Source organism: Astatotilapia calliptera, chromosome 7 (genome assembly GCF_964374335.1).
Source record: "Astatotilapia calliptera chromosome 7, fAstCal68.1, whole genome shotgun sequence".
Taxonomy (NCBI): Eukaryota; Metazoa; Chordata; class Actinopteri; order Cichliformes; family Cichlidae; genus Astatotilapia; species Astatotilapia calliptera.
The window spans coordinates 31,105,059-31,123,979 of NC_137428.1; the positions used below are offsets into that span (position 1 = coordinate 31,105,059).

The following is an 18,921-nucleotide window of genomic DNA, read 5'->3' on the forward strand; positions in this document are numbered from 1 at the left end:
GTTATCAACGTGTCTTAATTAACAAGGACGATCATTATTTGGAACTAGGACTTCCCCATGAGTGCACTCGCATGAAGAGTTAAACGAGATCATTTTGCGGATAACTTCAGATAAATGTGAGGCCGCTAGTATCTGGGTTATGGACTTCATATTTAGGTCTTCGCTTCACATGTGTAATTTGCCTGCATATTTTTAGTGGAAGGAGTAATTCAGCAGTTGCAAAAACACCTGCTTCGGAGCTTGGAGTAAGGGTTTGGTAACAAATGCTCTGAACCCCTCCCGCGGGAACACTTATCCGATCCCTCTGCTGAAATTTTTTAAGGGCCTTTATCAGGTGAATTGCACCTTTTATAGCATCGTGTGTTAGCTGGGTGCATCGCTGAGCCTCGGTTACAACATATGATATAGTTTGCAGTGTGCTTCCTGCTGCCGTTTAAAAGTCCTGGAAACGACCTGCACATGTTTAGACAGTCATATTTCCAAAAGCCTGCTCAGCGTTGAATGTGGGTATCAGCTGCCCTGATAGATATTATTCTGATCCTCAGACTGTCTGCCGGCCTGTCTGTCTGCTATCTCAGCTTTTATTTTTCCTTTCTTCGGCCCCCACGGCCAAGCTAGTGTTTTACTCCACACCATGTCTGTGTTTAAAAGCCATATTTCCAATTCAAGTCTCTTCGTCGGACCGTGTGTGCTGCCAGCAGTCTCTTTTAACATCAGTTTGGTGGTAATTAATTTGCAACTCGGGGTGTGCGTCCCGCGGACCAACAGCAGACAACCATCTGATGGCAACAGCTTGTAGCGTAGCTATGGTTGGTTCTGTGTGAAAATAACCACTTAAGCTGAAATTAATATTCATTAGGCCGATGATATGGTAAGTAAAATAGCTAAAATTGCGCCCCTCCTATATCCTGGGTTTGTCTTTTTTTAGTGTAGGTGGCTGTTTAAAGTTTGAAGGCGCGCGCTCTGGACTCATTCCGGTGTCGTGCGTATGTTACCCTGGACCTCTGTGGCGTTAATTTGAGTTTTCCAGCGTTTCGCTGACAGTTAGGGAGACGTCATTTTAGCTGTTCACTTGGACAGAGCGGCGCAGTGAGGGAAGGCGGGAGGTGGGAGGTTTGTGTGCGCGCGTGAAGGTGTGCGGGTGTCTGTCCCGGATGGTGGGCTGAGCTCGCGCCACACGCCAATCAAACTCGAGGCAGGTGTGCTGCCGGGTGAGAGAGAGAGCGCGTGAGGGAGAGAGAGAGAGGGAGAGAGAGGAGGGGGGATTAGGACTGCGCGAGGTGTCTCAGAAAAGGGAATAAAGCCGGCGCGAGCGCCGCAGTTTACTCACATCATGAGCAGGCTCTCTCTACAGTTAAAAAGTAAATAAATAAAAAATAGCTTCCACGTGTTTCCCGGATACAAGGTTTCTCGTTTGTTTGTTTTTTACGTGATAAAATGAGTCTTTTAAAGCTGCGCAGGATAAATCGATTTCTCTCGTGACCGGGATATTTTTGACGCGTTTTGGGATTTTCCCCAGAAGCCGAAGGTAAGGACTGCTGATCATTCCCGAGCTTACTCTGGTTAAAGTGTTGTAAAAGTGTAGACTGTTATCGATTTGTGTTACATGAACAGTGGGGACAGAAAATGCGATGCATGTATAACTCACAGTCCTCTATTTCCTTGGAATACATTGTTATTATTATTGCTTTTGTTGTTGTTGTTATTATTATTGTTATTATTTTGTTGTTGTTGTTATTGTTTTAATTTTGTTCTACCGAAGTTGAACGTGAAACCCACTTGTGAAAACTTTAATGGAAGCATATGTGTTTTCTGCGAAAAAAAAAGAAAAACAAACAGCATAAAAAAAGAAAAGAAATATGTAAAGAAAAAATTTAATATAGTAAAAATTAAAGACGGGCTGAATTCTTGAGTTAAAGTTCTGGTATGCGGAGTCCTGCGTGTCGTCTTTATGCTGTACCTATGAGTAGTTAAATCAAACAGAAGAAGAAGAAAAAACACCGCAGTTGTTTTACATTCTTAGACCCAGTGTCCTTTTTCTGTAATACGCAATGTAATTATTAAATTTCTTAGAATGTATAAATGTATTGTAATTTCTTAGCAACGATCTCTTTAATTTAAAATTTTGTGAAATGTTTGTAAAATATTATACCGGTTTTTAAAATATATCACAACTGTGTGTGAATGCAGAACCAACATAAGATGCGCTGTAAGGGATTTATGGAAATTTCTGGCATGCAAATTTGCTGTTTCTAAAAAAAGTGAAAACAATATATTCATAATACATTTACAAAAAATAACTTTTATTCTCAAGAAGCTCATATAAATCTCTTATTTACACTATTCGTTATATTCAGTAATTATCATTATCATACTTAAAATATATGCAAAAATATAAGGTATATTAAAATAAGCACAATAAATAAACACAATAAAAAGTATATGAAGTAACGCACGAATGGGACATCTGAAGTGCCACAGTTCTATTAAAGGCAATAAGATTGGCATCATATAAGCAAAGCCTTGTGAATGGTACAGAAATAATAATAATAACTATATGCAACCTTATTAAAATACCGTATGTGCCATTGGTGGTATTTGCATTATTTTATTTTTAATTTTTTTAAATGATTCTTTTTTTTAAAGTACACTTCACAGCAGTGCTTATGAAAGAGTGTTTCCTCATCCTCCTGAATCATTTTTCCCATTTGATAATTCAAAAATTCGCAGGAGCCACATCAAGATATACCTCCTGAGCATTTAAAAAATATATTTGCTGTCATCAAAACAAGTAACAGCAATAATATTCCATCTGCACAATTCAGCTTCGATTTCTGTGCCCCTTATGAAATTGCAAGAATAGTCAGAAATTAAAATACATTAAAAATATTAAAATAAGCATTTAGCTGTGATGTCAAAATATTTCTAAATTAATTGTTAACTTTCTTAAAAAACAGATTTTGAAAGGGTAATCAGATACATTTAATTAAAATGTTACATTTCACTGGATTTTTTTATTTATTCTCTTTGCTCTCCCTTATCCACTTCTCTGTTATTTATTATTTTGAGGAATATTTATTTGGTCGAAGTGCATATTAGGTAATAAGAAACTCATTTCATATTGCTGATAATACAGGTAGAGAAGCGCTCGTAAACTGTTTTAAAAGGTTATTTATGAATTAATAAATGTTGAACTTTCTTTCTTTCTTTCTTTCTTTCCAGGTTTTTTTTTTACTTTTTATCCGAGCATGGACAAGACTCATCTTTCAAGCCCTACTGATATCATAATGACAAGCTCAACAGGCCCCTACCAACAGGAACCCCTGACTCCACCCAGGCCCACCCATCACCACTCTTCATCCTCTTCCTTATCGTCACCCTCTCCTTCTTCTTCCTCCTCACCACTCAAACCCAACCAGGTTGGCCAGGTCTTCCTTTATGGCGTTCCCATTGTATCACTGGTCATAGATAATACAGAGAGACTTTGCTTGGCGCAGATTTCCAACACACTCCTCAAGAATTACAGTTATAATGAGATTCACAATCGTCGGGTGGCACTGGGCATCACCTGTGTTCAGTGCACGCCGGTTCAGCTGGAGATACTCCGAAGGGCCGGCGCCATGCCCATCTCGTCACGACGCTGTGGCATGATCACCAAGCGTGAAGCTGAGCGTCTGTGCAAGTCCTTTCTCGGAGAGAACTCGCCACCGAAACTCCCCGACAACTTTGCTTTCGATGTAACACATGAGTGCGCCTGGGGTTGCCGTGGTAACTTCATTCCTGCACGCTACAATAGTTCAAGGGCCAAATGCATCAAGTGTTCCTTCTGCAACATGTACTTCTCCCCAAATAAGTTTATTTTCCATTCCCACCGCTCAACACCAGAAACCAAATATACCCAGCCTGATGCTGCCAACTTTAATTCCTGGCGACGACACCTCAAACTAACCGACAAACATCCACCAGAGGAGTTAATTTATGCGTGGGAAGATGTCAAAGCTATGTTCAATGGAGGCAGCCGAAAGAGAGCCTTGCCCTCGTCTTCCCATTGTTCTGCTATGGGTCCCATGAAGAGTCTGTCAGGTTCAGTGGTGCCTCACGTAATGGGACCTGAGCTGGGTGCTCAGAAAAGAACCCGCTTTGAAGATGAGGATGATCTGGATGGAGGGAGTCTTTCTCCTCGTAAGACACCACGTAGTTACCCTGTCATTCCTGTCCCAAGCAAAGGTTTCGGCATGCTGCAGAAGTTCCCTCCTACATCACTCTTCCCCTCCCCTTATCCCTTTCCAGCATTTGGCCTCTGCCAGCAGAAAAAAGAGGACAGTGATGTGCCAGCTGGACAGAAAGGGGCAGGGTTGTCTGGTCTTTTATGGCCCGGTCGAAAAGACTCTTTTTATCCTCCTTTCTGCATGTTTTGGCCACCAAGAGCAGCAGGAGGAATCCCTGTCCCCACTTACATCCATCCTCAGCCCAGCACCCTCTCCTCCCTGACAGACAACCCCTCACTGAGGCAGGCCTTCCTGGATCTCTCAGACCCCAGTGAATCTGGAGCTGTGAGTGGAAATGGAAGTGGGATCAATGCAACTATGACTCCCAGTGGCGGGTCCACCACACCCAAATCTGGGCTGTTTGACACAGAGTGTACAACAGTTACCACCGACCCTCGCCCTGTCACCTCAGAGGGCTGGCTCAAACTACTGGAGAACCCAACTCTCCAGTCAAGGAAGTCAAGCTATGGCTCTGCGTTCCGACCTGTCATCAAAGATGCAGAAAGCATTGCCAAGCTCCACAGCAATGGCGGAGGGGTCACTGGAGCAACGGATGAAGACTTTGTAGTCACCAGATCAGACCAACACCCGCGGCTATCACCAACTAGCAGTTGCAGCTATGGAAGTGAAAGTGGAGGTGATGGGGAACCGGAGGGAGCAGAAAGCGAGGAGGAGGGGGAAGTGGATGTGGAGTCATCAAAGCAAGATGATGAAGAGGAGGGAAGCTTTACAAACAGACCACCACAGACTCAAACCAACCTGTACCTCTCTGCGCTGAGTGACAATGCTGGAGAGGATAGAGGGAAAGACAGAGGGAGTGGCGCAATGTATCCCGGTACGTCCCCTCGATCCTCCTCAGATCCGATCCAGCAGGAGTCTCCCAGCCTGCCCACCTCCCCTCCTGCCAGCTTACCTCTCTCAAGCTCCACCCCACCTCACCGGGAGGACACAGCTTACAAAAACGTAAATATCCCCACAGGCCACTTTAGCTAATTATTATTTAAATGGTGCCGCAGTCAGGCAGTGGTGTGATCTGCATAAGCAGATTGATAGGCTGGTTTCTCCCCGTAGACATGAAAACAGTCACCTCACTCTGATACTAGCTAATAGGCCCAGGTGTGGCTTGTTTAATGGCCACTTTGTGTTCGTTCTCCCTCTGTCACCCCAGCTTGTTAGGGCAACTCTAATCTTTAACCTGTCGACTCCCATGTTAACCAGACCTCCAAGAGGAGGAGGAAGTAGAGGTTCAATTTTGACGATGGTTTTCTTTGGGGGGGTTAAACTATCATCTAGCAACACACTGCAGATTTATCTCAGTATTCATTTTGAGGAATAAAAGCATAGTCTCCAGTATATTGCAGATTAAATTATTAGTAGTATTAGTATTATCAGAATCAGACTGCCCTGCCTCAGTGCATGTTCCAGTTTTTTAAATTTATTGTCTTAAATTAAATATTTATCAACTATATTTGATTTCCAGGTTCACAAAAACAGAGACGAAGGACTTCCTGCATATGCAACCAAAGACAATTCCAGCATTTCCGGTAAGCGCAAACGTTTTAATCTTTTGGAACAGTTTTTCATTTTAAAGTCTCCACAACACAGAACGCGGCATTGCAGAAATCTAATTAAATGCATTCGTTTTGAAACTGAAAAATAGTTGTTGACACAAAAGTTAAAAAGCACATTAAGCATCATCCTTTTTTTCTCCATCAAATTTGCAACAGCAAATAATCTTTCATATATAATCTCCAGAAATCACTATATTGGTTGCATGGTTTGTTGGACGCTACATCTTCCACCCTGCAGTTGTTTTACGATGTCTCAGTTTCATCAAATGTTTTTTACACTGTTTCATCAAATAGCATTACACAATCTATTTCAGCAAACTGTTACTATTTGCTTCATCAGATGTCCGAGTCTGTTGTATTATAGCATCTTTGTTTCATTTATTGTCTGAGTGAGTGGTTTTATAGTGTCCCTGTGTTCCTGTGAGGCTCATATTCCTGTGACGTTTCATTTGCTCCTCTCATCTCCCACTCTGACCCTTTTCCCGGAGAAAATGTCTTCCCCGTGTTTTCTCGCAGTGCGTTGACAAACACACATGCGTACGCTCGACCATAGCTCCCAAATGCATACACACAAAGGAGACGCACACTTCATGCGTACACTTAGTTATCTCCATGTGTCCGGATAACCAGCTCAGCCAATGGCCCTTACTGAATCTCTCTTCCTGTCTGTCTTCCTGTCTTTCGCTCTCATCTTTTCTCAGATGAAACAAAAGAACAGAATAGTTTCTTTGTACCAGAGACTGAGACGTCGGCCCCGGACTACTGGAGGGAGAACTCAGGTATAAAAACTCACGTTTTTGTATTTATTCTTTTTTTATAAGTGGTTGCAAAACAGCTACATTCAGATAGAACACAGAAAATAAACTAAAGGCAAAAGTTGAAACTGGCAAATCAGGCACTGAAAGTATAATTATTGGGATGGAATGGATACCGTCTGCTTATATTTGGTGTTTGATGACACTGATTATTATTTATATTAGAAAGTAAACCTACTTGTGATTAAAATGCTGATTAAAAACTGACACTTTATGACTTTATTTGCAAAACGACACTGATTTCTTACACAAATGACATTCAGAACAGTTCAGTCAGTGAGGGAAAGCCTTTGACTCTTAAGCTTTATCCATCTCCATCTACATGTCCTCTCAGATGGCAAGTTAAGGGATTCATATAAATACACACAGAGATGAAACAGCAGTGCAAAGCTGCCTCTTTCGCCGCTCTGCCACGGCTCCTCTCTTTAGTGGCGTTGTCGCTAGGGCTGTTACTCTTAGGGGGGCCGTTATAGTTCAACAAGAAAACATCAGCTCAGAGATAAGCAGCCGCGCTGGCAATCTCCATCCCAGACCCATATCGCCCCCGACATAATTGCCTTTTTTCCCCTTTCTCAGCGCAAAAAAACCTTTCCCGTTTGAAAAAGATCACAGCTTATTACCTTTTTATATCTGTCAGGAAGACATTAAAAGTGCTTTATGACATCTGTGCCAACATTTATATCTACCCCCCATTCCCTCAACCCCTACACGCACACACATCGTAATGATCCCTGTGCATAATGTATAATGTATTTCGAAAAATTACACGAAACAAATTAAATGAGACCACCTTTCCCCTGATTGCCAAACGTCTCCCTGGGCGGTGGGAAGCTCTACGTGATTAGAAGGCCTGATTCCTCCGAGTCCCTCCACCCCCCTCCACTGTCTTTAAACTCTCCCTCTGTTTCTAGGGAGAAAAAATAATCTAATTTTCCATTTATGTAATGCAAACCGCCTTGGCTTTGACTATTCACGGTTAATTGACTGTCAAACGAGGTTGTTATCCTCGGGCACTGTCTGCAAATTTGCTTGTCAAATGAGACAGAGAGAGGAGAGGAAAGGAGAGAGGAGAGGAGGAGAGAGGAGAGCTCTCTCTGTTCTAAATGAGAGAGAGAGAAGCATAGGGAGGCTTAAGGAGCCAGGACATGAAATGACTGGAGGAGGATACACATATCGAGGGTGCTCACTTGCTTCATTAAGGCGTTCAATGCCTCATTGTCACAATTCAGACATTAGCTCAAACACACACATGCATGCTTACCATGGCAGACACTGGAAATCTGAAGGAAAAACACAGCATGTAATGGAGATATTTGTTCTGAGGATGGCAGACTTTTAAAGCAACAAGTAGATTTATCCTCCAGGAGTTAAAAAAAAAGACAAAACAGACAGAACATATATTTTATAAAACATTCGCACTATTAACTGTGAGGATGTTTTTTTTAACCATATTTATGGCTTTTAAATCCTGCTTTAGTTTGCAGGAACTACTTGTATTGGTCAAAAAATCTTAACTTTTGTAGTAAAATCAAAACTTTCCACATCTCCGCCCTTCTTCAGCTTTAACAGCCACCAGATGATTGACTCAAATCTCTCTGACTAGATTGGACGAAGCATGATATTACAATAAGAGGCGAGAACAGTAAAGCTCGTCATAGTCTCCGGTCATCATAAGTAGTTTCCATGAACTTGTACTGACACCTAGAGGCCAGAACATGAATTGCAATGCTTCACTTACAGCTGAAGAGAGGAGGAAACTAAATTAGTCCATGACAAAATAAAAACCAAGTAGTTCTGTCCAAATAATGGAGACTGCAGTTAAGTTGTTTTTGCAATACTTCACTTTACACTTACACTTAACTTTGGCTTTCTGCACACAAAGTCAGCTGACTTCTTTTAGTTTCTGAAGGGTTATCACTCTCTTTTTGATCAGTCTTTTGATCAGCAAATTTTATTGTATTTTTCTATTTTTTCTTTGTTATTCATACTAATTTATTAAATGTTTATGGACATTGTTTCTCCTAATTTTTCCTCACACTTTTGCCATCCAGTCTGTTGTTTTTCTTGTTGAGTCTCACCGTGCACATTCTGTTCTCATCCTTATCCTGATCTAACAAACAGACATAACCTCCTTTAGGCGATCAAATGATGCCTGATGCTTTCACTTAACTTCACTTACATTTGTAGCTTTTCTGGTTGCTTTTGAATAACTGATTTCAAGATCATTTATAGTTTATGAGCATGGCCTTAAATTCATTATTTTTATTTGTTTGTTTTGTACTCATTTCCTGTTCGTGGATCAAATCCCAGTTTAGTTAACAATTAATTTCAAAGTTTGAAATTAAGTCTCTTCATGTTTTCAGGCGATCAAAGCCAGGGTGCTGCTTCTCCTGTGCAGCTGAAAAAGGATGTTGAGAGCATGGAGAAAGGTAAGGGCTGTTTGAGCACATCTCAGCTGCACTGACCATAGAAAACTAGTAATCTATACTAGATGGACATTTGTGAGATTGTGAGAGAATATTTTAATGCAACCACTCTCATATTTTCCTTCTGCTTTCTTCTGTCCTTCTGTAGAAGAGCTCCAGAAGGTTCTGCTGGAACAGATCGACTTCAGGAGGAGACTGGAGCAAGAGTTTCACGCTTTGAAGGGCACCTCACCATTTCCTGTCTTCCGTAAGTCAGTTTTTTTCCCCCTTACCCTGATTTCCTTTTAGTTTCCATACTCTGAAGGGCAACTTCTCCTTTTCTGTCTTTCTTACAGTCTCTTACACCTTTACCTTTATCCCCATTTTTACCTTTCAGTTTTTTATTTTCGCCGATTTTTTTTTTGCTCAACCCTTTTCTGTCATCGGCTGTCTTTATCACTCCAATTTTCCAAAATGACAATACACGCGCCACCTAATCAAGGTTTGTTTTTATTGTACGCTAATTTCAGACAATTTTCAAGATCAGATGAAACGAGAGCTCGCCTACAGAGAGGAGATGGTCCAACAGTTACAGATGGTAAGACTACTAATGTTAGTGCTTAACACTGATGGAAATATGCTTTTAAATGACAAATTAAACACCCTTTTTTAGATACACAAATTAAAAGAAAATCTTCATGATTGCCTTAAAAATTGTCTGCAAGGATTTTGAGAAAAAATATAATTAAGACTAATTATGCAGTACTTACTAAAATACAGTGACATCACATCAACCGAAACAAAAAAAAATCAAAAACCGATGAGGAAATGTGCCAGTCAATTCTCTGACTACTGCTAGAGATTGTATGCATACTTGGGAAATCCTTGCCATGGGTTAAAACAAAAACAAAAATTAAAGGCTGAATAAATGAAGCCATCACTAGGACTTGACCGGACACATGCGTTTGCTTATTTGTCCATCAAATGACAGAGCCAATCATCTAGTTTGTCTTTCACGGGTGAGAAGTTCCTTTGCAGCCATCTGAGTGTTTCCGTCGACATCAATCACTGGAGCAGCTGGCAGACAGGCTGACAGACGCTGTTTGTCTTTGTTTTCTGACACATGCCACCACTGTACACGCTTGTGTGCACACAGTGGCAAGGCGTGCGCCAAAACGCACACAAGAACATGCATTCATGTAATCACAAAGGCAGGCGATTATGAATATGGGTTCAAGCTAATTTATAAGCCTGTATGTGCACACCAAATGCACATACTCACGTAAATAATTGACAAATGTGTCTAGAACCAGCAGATGGATCTGTCTGAGAGTAATGACACATTAATTTCACACAGACATGCAAATGAACTCCAAAAAATGTTTAATTTGTGTTGACAGACTTTTACTTTCACCAGCTTGGCTAGAGTTTTGGATTTTCATATTTCCACCAATGATAAAATCATAATAGTAAAGTTTACTTTAGAGAACCTTTTTCAGTGTTAAAGGTATTTCTTTAGGAAGAATGTAACGTTTTATGTCGCGTTTTTGCCTTTCAGATTCCCTACGCAAACATCATCAGAAAAGAAAAGATCAGCTCCCATCTCAACAAGTAGCAAAGAGGTGAATATTTTTCAGTAAATTTAAAATGAAGCTTAAAGAAATGTAAAAATAAATAGTTATCACATAAAAAGCTTTTGACAAGCTGCACATTATTAAGCCTCATATTTACATCATAATAGAGATAATGGCAAGACAGTGAAATATACTTAATTTTCATTTGATTGATAATAAACTGTCTTATAGCATTAACACATTTGGCATTACTGGCTACATTTTATTATAATTTTCTGGGGTGATTCTAAACAATCAGTTAAATCAGTATGGAAAAACTCTTACCCTGAATGTAAAACTAATGTAATTTCCCTTTTTTTTAGGATTAGCACACAGAAAACTGACAGAGACCATCACCGACAGAGAGGATGTGAAACTATATCATACATTATATTACTTTTCGCGGGACAGCAATTATTCTGCTGCTTCTTCGATATCACCTCTGTTAGTTGCTCTCTACACACTGCCTGCTAAGAACTCATGTGAGGCTGTGGGACATCATACTGGTAAAAGATTTCTAAAGTTTTTCCTCTTTTTCCCTGGTTCAAGTTCCCTAACTGAACTTAATTGACTGAAACCTGTGACACTGCGAGTGTGTTGGCAGTCACGTTCAAAGCATTAGCCAACCGGGACCAAAGCAACCTCGCCCTTTGAGGACCACCAGGAAGGCAGTTGTAGATGTCAGAAAACTAATTTCCAGGCATAAAAAAAAAAGTAAATAAAGATTGGATGTTTTTATCTGCCCGTGGGCTCAACTGTACATTGGCCAAACTCTGGATGAAAAAGGACTAAGATAGGTTGTATTTGTATCACCAAGTGATGGCCCTGAAGAGAAACAAGCACGACAACATTTATCTATTATCAACATTTGATCCCAAAGGGACTTCATCATGTTCAACTCTAATCATTCCCTGTAAACACGAGCCACCACCACCAGTTTGTCAGTGGCTGGACACACACAACCTTGGTTTAGTATGTCAGATGAATTAAAATAAATAAATAAATAAAGCACTGATATTTACAATGGTACCACAACACGGTACCACAAAAAACGTCCACATATATATATATATATATATATATATATATATATATATATATATATATATATATATATATATATATAAATTTTGCAGTTTACAACTCTATTAACAGCATTTCAAAACCACCGTTTTTACCTTGTCCTTAATTAATGTCACATCTGATTATATTTAATACTTTATTTATAAAGTCAGAGTTACCTGAAATGATGTCCTGTGTCACATTAACATTAGCAGACTGTGTACCATATGGAACTGAGCAGCTGTAAGACACAGTGAAGGTTCATTCTCCCACAAGACGTTTTCCTGTCGTAACGTCTTATGATTATCACTAAATAAATATTGCTGCCATCAGCTGCAGAATCTGCCTCGTTGTTTTGGAAATGAAAAACTCTGTACACGTGCTTTCTCTCCAGAAAGAGCATCCGAGAGTAAAGGCCTGAAGTTTGTCAGTGTTGTATATTTATATGTAAATTATTTCACCTTATTGTATAAAATGTCATACATGTGAATACTGATCTTCACAGTCATTCTACCTATCTCTCTGTGTGTGTGTGTGCGTTTTGTTTTGTTTTTTTGCTTTTTTTTGTTTATTTATTTGAGTATCAACTCCTGAGACCCCAATTGTGATAATACTATTTATTATAATGTGAAATGAAAAAGAAAGAGACACAGGGGTGGTGGCGATGATGGTGATGTTTGAGCAAAATCAAAAAGAGCAAAAGTGACAACTCACTCATCTTGTTTATAAAATAAATGGACAAAGTTGTCATTTACTGAGAAAATGTTATCATTAGAAGCTGTTATTGCAGATGTATTTCAGAATGTTCTTGTAGTTTCTCTACTATTTATGTGTAAATTAAAAGTCTATATGAAAAACTGAATGTGGAGGACTAGTTCATGTTTGTGTGGATGGAGTCCCTTTACCCAGAACATGAAGTTCTTTCTGAAACTAAAAGCAGGCTGTTAAGAAGATCCCGGTTATTATATCTAAATGCAAACTTATGTTTTATGGGAAGTGTGGTTCAGAAGATGGAGTGGGCTGTTGACTAGTCAGAAGTAAGTGTTTTTCTATATGTCAAACTGTCCTTCAGCAAAATATTGAATGCTAAGTGCATCCATCAGAGTGTGAGTGTGGGACTGTTAAGTTAAACTTGCTTAGCCATAGAAAAAGGTGCTTGTGTAAATGTATGTGTGAATGAGTGGATCAAGTTTGCAATAAGCAAGCACTTGGGGATCTGCATGCATGCTTGTGTTGCCTCTTAAAGATGCTGTAGAAATTAAAAAAAAAAGAAAAAAAAAAGGTAAGAGTGAAGTCAAACTGATTTATAAGACCAATTCAAAACAACAGCCGAACAGCTAAAATGGCATAAAACAACAGGGCAGGTAAATCAAATGGAAATAGGATGGAAAAACACCAATAAAACAGTATAAGAAAAGAGTAATTGAGTGATGTGGTCACTTAATATTCATTGCGCGTGTGTGTGAATCTGGCTACGTCTGTTGCACGACGTCGGCATGCCTGTTTACGGCAGCAGCATCTCTGGGAGTGGCGGTAGAAGGAGGAGGAGAAGAAGAAGTTGCCAGCATGGCGTTTACTCTTTACTCTCTCATCCAGACCGCTATTCTGTGTACCAATGCAATCGCTGTGTTGCATGAGGAGAGATTTCTCAGCAAGAGTAAGTGTTTTTTATGTCACGTACATCATATGGTGAAATAACTGGTTAAAAGCAGCTAGCTACGCGTATACATTTAGCAGGCTGCCTCTTGGTTAATGGAGAGGCTCTTGTTTGGGATTTATAAGGAAGAATTAAGGGTTGAGCATTACAGAGAAAAAAAATGCAATGTTTTGAATAACATTAAAGCGGGTGGTCTTTTTTTTTAAACTGGAAAATAAACACGTATACATGCATCTGCTATCTCATTTACTGGTGTTTCTCATCTTTCTTCCCATCTGTCTCCTGTACTTTCTCTTCTCCTTTATTTCTCCGTGTGTCTGCAGTTGGTTGGGGTGTTGACCAGGGAGTTGGAGGTTTTGGAGATGATCCAGGAATCAAAGCCCAGATTCTCAATCTCATCCGCTCAGTCCGGACTGTCATGAGAGGTCGGTAGGCTGTATTGTTCATAAATCCTTAGCAGATCTTAAAAATAAGTAAATGTACTCTCATATTAACTGTAACTGTGAAGATACAACAGAGTAGAGGTAGTGAAGGCTTGAGGTTAAAAACCTGGGGCAGTGCACAAGAGAGGTGAAGAAGAGAGGAGAGATGGGGTGGAGATAAGTGTTAAGAGTGATTTATGGCAGGAAGAGTGAAGGGGAATGTTTAAAAGACAGCAGTGAGACCTGCTGTTTTATATGGTTTGGAAACAGAGGTGGCACAGTTTAAGCTGAGATTTTCATTGGGAGTGACCAGAGTAGCCAGGATTTATGAGTTTCATGTAGTGAAAGAGGACATTCAGAGGGTTGGTGTGTCAGAGGAGGATGTCACGGATAGGGTGCATGACTTACTTTGGACAGACACAAGACCAAAGTGGAGATTTGGGGTTGTTTTGGTCACAGCCAAAATTGGGTCAATCAGGATGACAATGATCCCAATCCCAGCAGCAAATCTACTACAGAATGGCTGAAAAAGGATAAGAATTCAAATGCTTCAGTGGCCCAGTCGAAGTCCAAAACTCAACTCCAATGAAATGCTGTGGCAGGACCTTAAGAGAACTGTGTGCACATGAATGACCACAAATATCAATGAACTGAAGCAACCCTGAAAAGAAGAGTGGGCCGATCCACAATCACGTTAGAGACTGATGAAAGGTGATTTTACAAGTTAGTGAATCGGATGCAATTAGTTTTTGACACACTGCTTCTGCATTTTGGCTTAGCTTTCATTAAATAACTAATGACACACTGTAATATGTCATATGTAATTATTCATTTGCAGTTGCATTTGCCTATTTTTAAGATCTGCTAAGGATTTTTGTTTAATACACAAAATCTTAAAAATGAAAGAGGGTGGACTTTAAGTTTATCATGACTGTCAACAAACTTTTTTTTTTCTGATGTTAACAAAATCAAATAACTTTTTCCTAAATAACCCAGTATTAAGTGAGCTAAATTGCTGGTGTGCTCTTCAATTTTTAATTCACTCTGCAACAGATGTATTTGAGTCAAGAATTAGCAGCTGTAATATTTCTGAGGTTGCTGATGGAATCAGTTTGATTACTTTGTGTTTTGTACTCTTTTGTTTTTACAGTGCCTTTGATAATAGTGAATTCTGCCTGCATCGTCCTGTTGCTGCTGTTTGGTTGATCTTCGCCTACCAAACTTAGGTGGAGGACCACAAACATGCCAATGAAAAGCCACTCGCACAAAATCCTGAACTCTTTGCCATTTAGAGACTTCTGCCACTGTCAGTTATTGGGAGGGCGGAAATGTTTTTCAACTGGCCGGCGCTGAAATAGAAGATCAACTGCAGATTTTTAAATGCAAAGAGAAGAAGAACTGAAAATTAGCTGGTGCAGACTTCCTGTTGTGTTTCATCACCACTAAAAGGACAAAATTGATGTAATTTTGTCGAGGTCATGACCACACAGGATGATGGTTTCATCTTGATCCCCGATATCATATCATTTGCAAATGTTTTTTTTTAAATCGGTATTTAAATAACCTGTTAGTACAGACAGATTTGTTGACACTTCATACTGTAAAAGGGGCCTGCAAAGTTTTTTTTTTTTTTTTTTCAAACATTTATGGGGCAACTAACAGCAGGTTCAAAAAGGAACACAATTCACAAATCTCTTCATATATATGTGTTGAATTGATTTGTAATTGGCCCATCTCTGAGAACTGAAAAGGCTAAATGGTATAGATGTAAATTTTAAGCAATGCTGCCAAACGCAGCTCCGACCAATGTATTTTGAACTGTTTACACTTCAGTGCCACAAAAATTGAGATACTGTCTTGAAATAAATGTATCACTCAGTGTTGTGGAATTCCTTATGTTATGTTGCTTTCTGTGTGTGACAGCAGACAAACTTAAACAAATGACATTTCGATAAAACTTCCAGCTGTTTTGTTGATGAATGAAATATTAGATGTGTAGCAAGTAACGAAGATAAATGTTGCCTGTCCACTCTGTCAGGTTGGTGCCGATTTACATTGGTGACCAATGTGAAACTGAATTTAAAAATACGGTAGTGTATGTTACCTGGTGGCTTTACACATTCACATACAGTACTGTGCAGAAGTCTTGAGACACTTCTTGTTTTGTTTTGGGGTTTTTTTTTTTTTTGCTGTTTGTTTTTGTTTCTAAAGTGATCTTGAACAATAGTTCTTTGGGAATTCTGAAGGTCTTTAAGTAGCCTGGAGCCTATTGGCTACACTTTATTTGTTTATTTTCAGAAAAATAGTTGTGTTTGTTAAGCCCATCATAAGAAATGTGCCTAACTCAAGCTCTAAATGTTATAAAATAGTACTTGTACCAACAAGGTGATTCCCAAAGAGCAATTAGCCAAAACCTTGGCAAAGAATATTCTGGCACAGCATGCAATGTGTCCTTAAAAGTACTGAGGAAACTGGACAAGGTGGAGGACCTAAGACAGATAAACCGTATCTGAAAGTCATGTCCTTAAGGAACAGGAAAAACATCAGAAATTGTCCCAGTGGAAGGGTGGCTGTCAAGAAGCAGTGTTAAGCAAGGAAAACGGTGAGAAAGGACTGAGATATACCAAATTGCACAAGAACTGAACCAAAAAACAGCAGCAAACTATCACTCGTGGAGTGATAGTCCTCAGTATGTTAGGAGGAGGTCAGGAAAGAGGTGAAATGGTGAGTGTTTACAGTCATCTGTAGAACAAATGGAGGTTGGGGGCTTCATTTCAGTCACTGGTTTTGGGGATCTCATCAAAATGGAATTATGAATGCAGAAAATCTTATTTTACGAGTTCCCTTCACACAACTAAATAAACTTAACTCTATTTATTATTTTCTGTGCTCACAGTGGAGATTTGTTAGTTAGTTGTTTACTTAGTTGTGTGAAGGGAACTCACAAAGTTCCCGACTTCCCACCACCACTGTCATGTGTTAAAAAAACATAAATTACTGAACTTCAATAACTTAGTGAAACTTAAAAGAGTGTGTTTAATATATAAAGTCTTACACTCCCTTGCTCCACCACCACTAAAGCAGTTCATTAGGCATAAAGAAAGCTCAGACAGGACCACTCGAGCTACAATCCGAGGAAACTTGTTTATACTCTACAGACGGACAGCATTTGGGCAGAACGTCCTCTCTGTTAAGGGTGGCCATCTGTGGAACAGTCTTTCTCAACCCATTAGAGAATGCTCGACATTCAATTTGTTTAAGGCAAAGGTTAAAAACTGGTTATGGACAAATCAAGTGTGTGATCATGCATGAGTTGTATAGTTTTAATGTTTTATTTGGGAACAGAATGGTGTGTATGTGTGAGTTTGATGATGGAGTTTTTATTATGGATGAATGATGAATTTTTATGAATTATTATGTCTATTTTTTTATGTTTAAGGACAACAGATGGAAATTAGCCCCTGGCTATAATCTGGCATGTTTACATTCATGTAATTTTTTTTTTTTTTTACATTTATGTTCATTAACATGCACTGTCCTAAATAAATAAATAAAGTAAGAATTTCATTGCAGCATAACTATTTGTGTTTTGCAGTGTATATGACAATAAACGTCTTGAATCTTGAAAAGTACCATAGGATTTTGACTCTCCTTGTAATACCATCTGGAAAGCTGAACAGAAACAGATGTATTTTTCAGTTTTTTCAATGATTCTATGCACTGCCAGTGCAGTAAAAGCATACCTAGAATTAAAATAAATAAATAAATCACTCAGTCATGGATTGCCCTTCCCAGAGCCCAGGAATCTGTATTATTGAAGCAGCCAACATCCAAAGAAGAGCTTTGAATGTCCTTCATGATACCTGGAGAACTATTCCTGAAGACTATAGAAAGATTAAAAGAAAGCTACAGTATTACATACACATAATAAGGAATTTAAAATTTTGAGTATTTGTATATATCTTAGCTGGATACACTTAATAAATAGCAACTTTGTGTTTGGATTTACTGGGGAACAAAGGTCACATGCATCACTCTTTATTAAAAGTATTTTTAACAAATTTTCCTTTTTTAAAATTTTACTCTCACTTGACCAAAAGCGAGCACTTGTACCTGGATAAAGGATATCACTGTGTAAATATTGACATACACTATTTCTCTCAACTTCCTTTTTCTCTGTCTGACCAGCTCCACATCATTAATAATCTCCATATGCAGTGAATTATCACCATTCTCTATCCAGCTAAGCTCCACTTTTATTAACATTAGATGGAGGAGGGTGCGAGGGCAAAAGGGGATCTGCTGGAATTACAAGCATATGTTTATCAGAGAGATTTGTGCTGTAAAGCCACTTTGACATGTGATTCGTTTAGCTTGGAGGTCAGGAAAAAAACTATAAGCAAGCACGCAATTATATCTGAATATGTGTCTGCAAAACACAGGTCAGGATGTGTGGTGTTTTGATCTGTGGGCCGTTAATAATAAATCACAAAAATATTTTTTGAAAGAATTGTGGTGAGTCGTGCTTACTTTAGAGTTTAATTTGAAAAGTATTCACATTGAATATAATTTACTGTAGCTATAATGGAAAAATACCCATTCTGTGAAACAATACAAAATATATACAACAGAGTTTAAAGAAAAACAAAATACAACACAGATCAAATCACTGATTACAGTTTTTAAAATACATATTAGATGGAAAAAAGTGCAGGCAAGAGAGAAGGCTGCAGGTGTTACAGGTGAAATTATAATTTAATAACAACAGAGCAATAGCAAGAGCCAGAGGAAGTGTAAAAAGAAAGAGCTACTGAAAATAAACCAGAATTAAAATCAGAAACAGATCAACACGTTAAAGTTGTGTTTTTGTTGGAAGGACCTTAAGACATGTGGGATTAGCTTATGTTTTCATTTTTTCCACATCTATCATGTGCGCTTCAAACTATTTATGCAAAAAATAAACCCAGAAAGCTAAAAAAACAACAGTTGTTATTCACTATGTGGAGGTAACATGCAAAGAGGATTTGAATAGCGGCCTCTGGCATCCTGTAGAGAGAAGGTCTTTATCGCTGCGTTAATACCTCCCACCATATTAAATCTATCCGAAT

The 18,921-nt window shown here is 39.0% G+C and overlaps 2 protein-coding genes across 3 annotated transcripts; both read left to right on the plus strand.

Annotated features, from left to right (window-relative positions):
* Positions 1-1,282: 1,282 nt before the first annotated feature.
* skor2 (SKI family transcriptional corepressor 2) lies at positions 1,283-11,555 on the plus strand. 2 transcript variants are annotated; one of them, XM_026174218.2, is made up of 9 exons: positions 1,283-1,528; positions 3,223-5,231; positions 5,749-5,812; positions 6,541-6,618; positions 9,018-9,083; positions 9,229-9,327; positions 9,590-9,657; positions 10,618-10,681; positions 10,996-11,555. In XM_026174218.2, the coding sequence occupies exons 2-8, from the start codon at positions 3,249-3,251 to the stop codon at positions 10,672-10,674; spliced, it is 2,415 nt and encodes an 804-aa protein (XP_026030003.1). In that variant the 5' UTR covers positions 1,283-1,528; positions 3,223-3,248; the 3' UTR covers positions 10,675-10,681; positions 10,996-11,555. The 2 variants fall into 2 exon arrangements, with proteins under 2 accessions (XP_026030003.1, XP_080160538.1); XM_080304412.1 differs by lacking the exon at positions 1,283-1,528 and having other exon boundaries at positions 2,736-5,231.
* Positions 11,556-13,226: 1,671 nt separating this feature from the next.
* Positions 13,227-15,702, plus strand: ier3ip1 (immediate early response 3 interacting protein 1). Its single transcript, XM_026176964.2, has 3 exons — positions 13,227-13,391; positions 13,715-13,816; positions 14,964-15,702. Exons 1-3 carry the CDS (start codon positions 13,301-13,303, stop codon positions 15,017-15,019), a joined length of 249 nt encoding a protein of 82 aa, XP_026032749.1. The 5' UTR covers positions 13,227-13,300; the 3' UTR covers positions 15,020-15,702.
* The last annotated feature ends 3,219 nt before the right edge of the window (positions 15,703-18,921 follow it).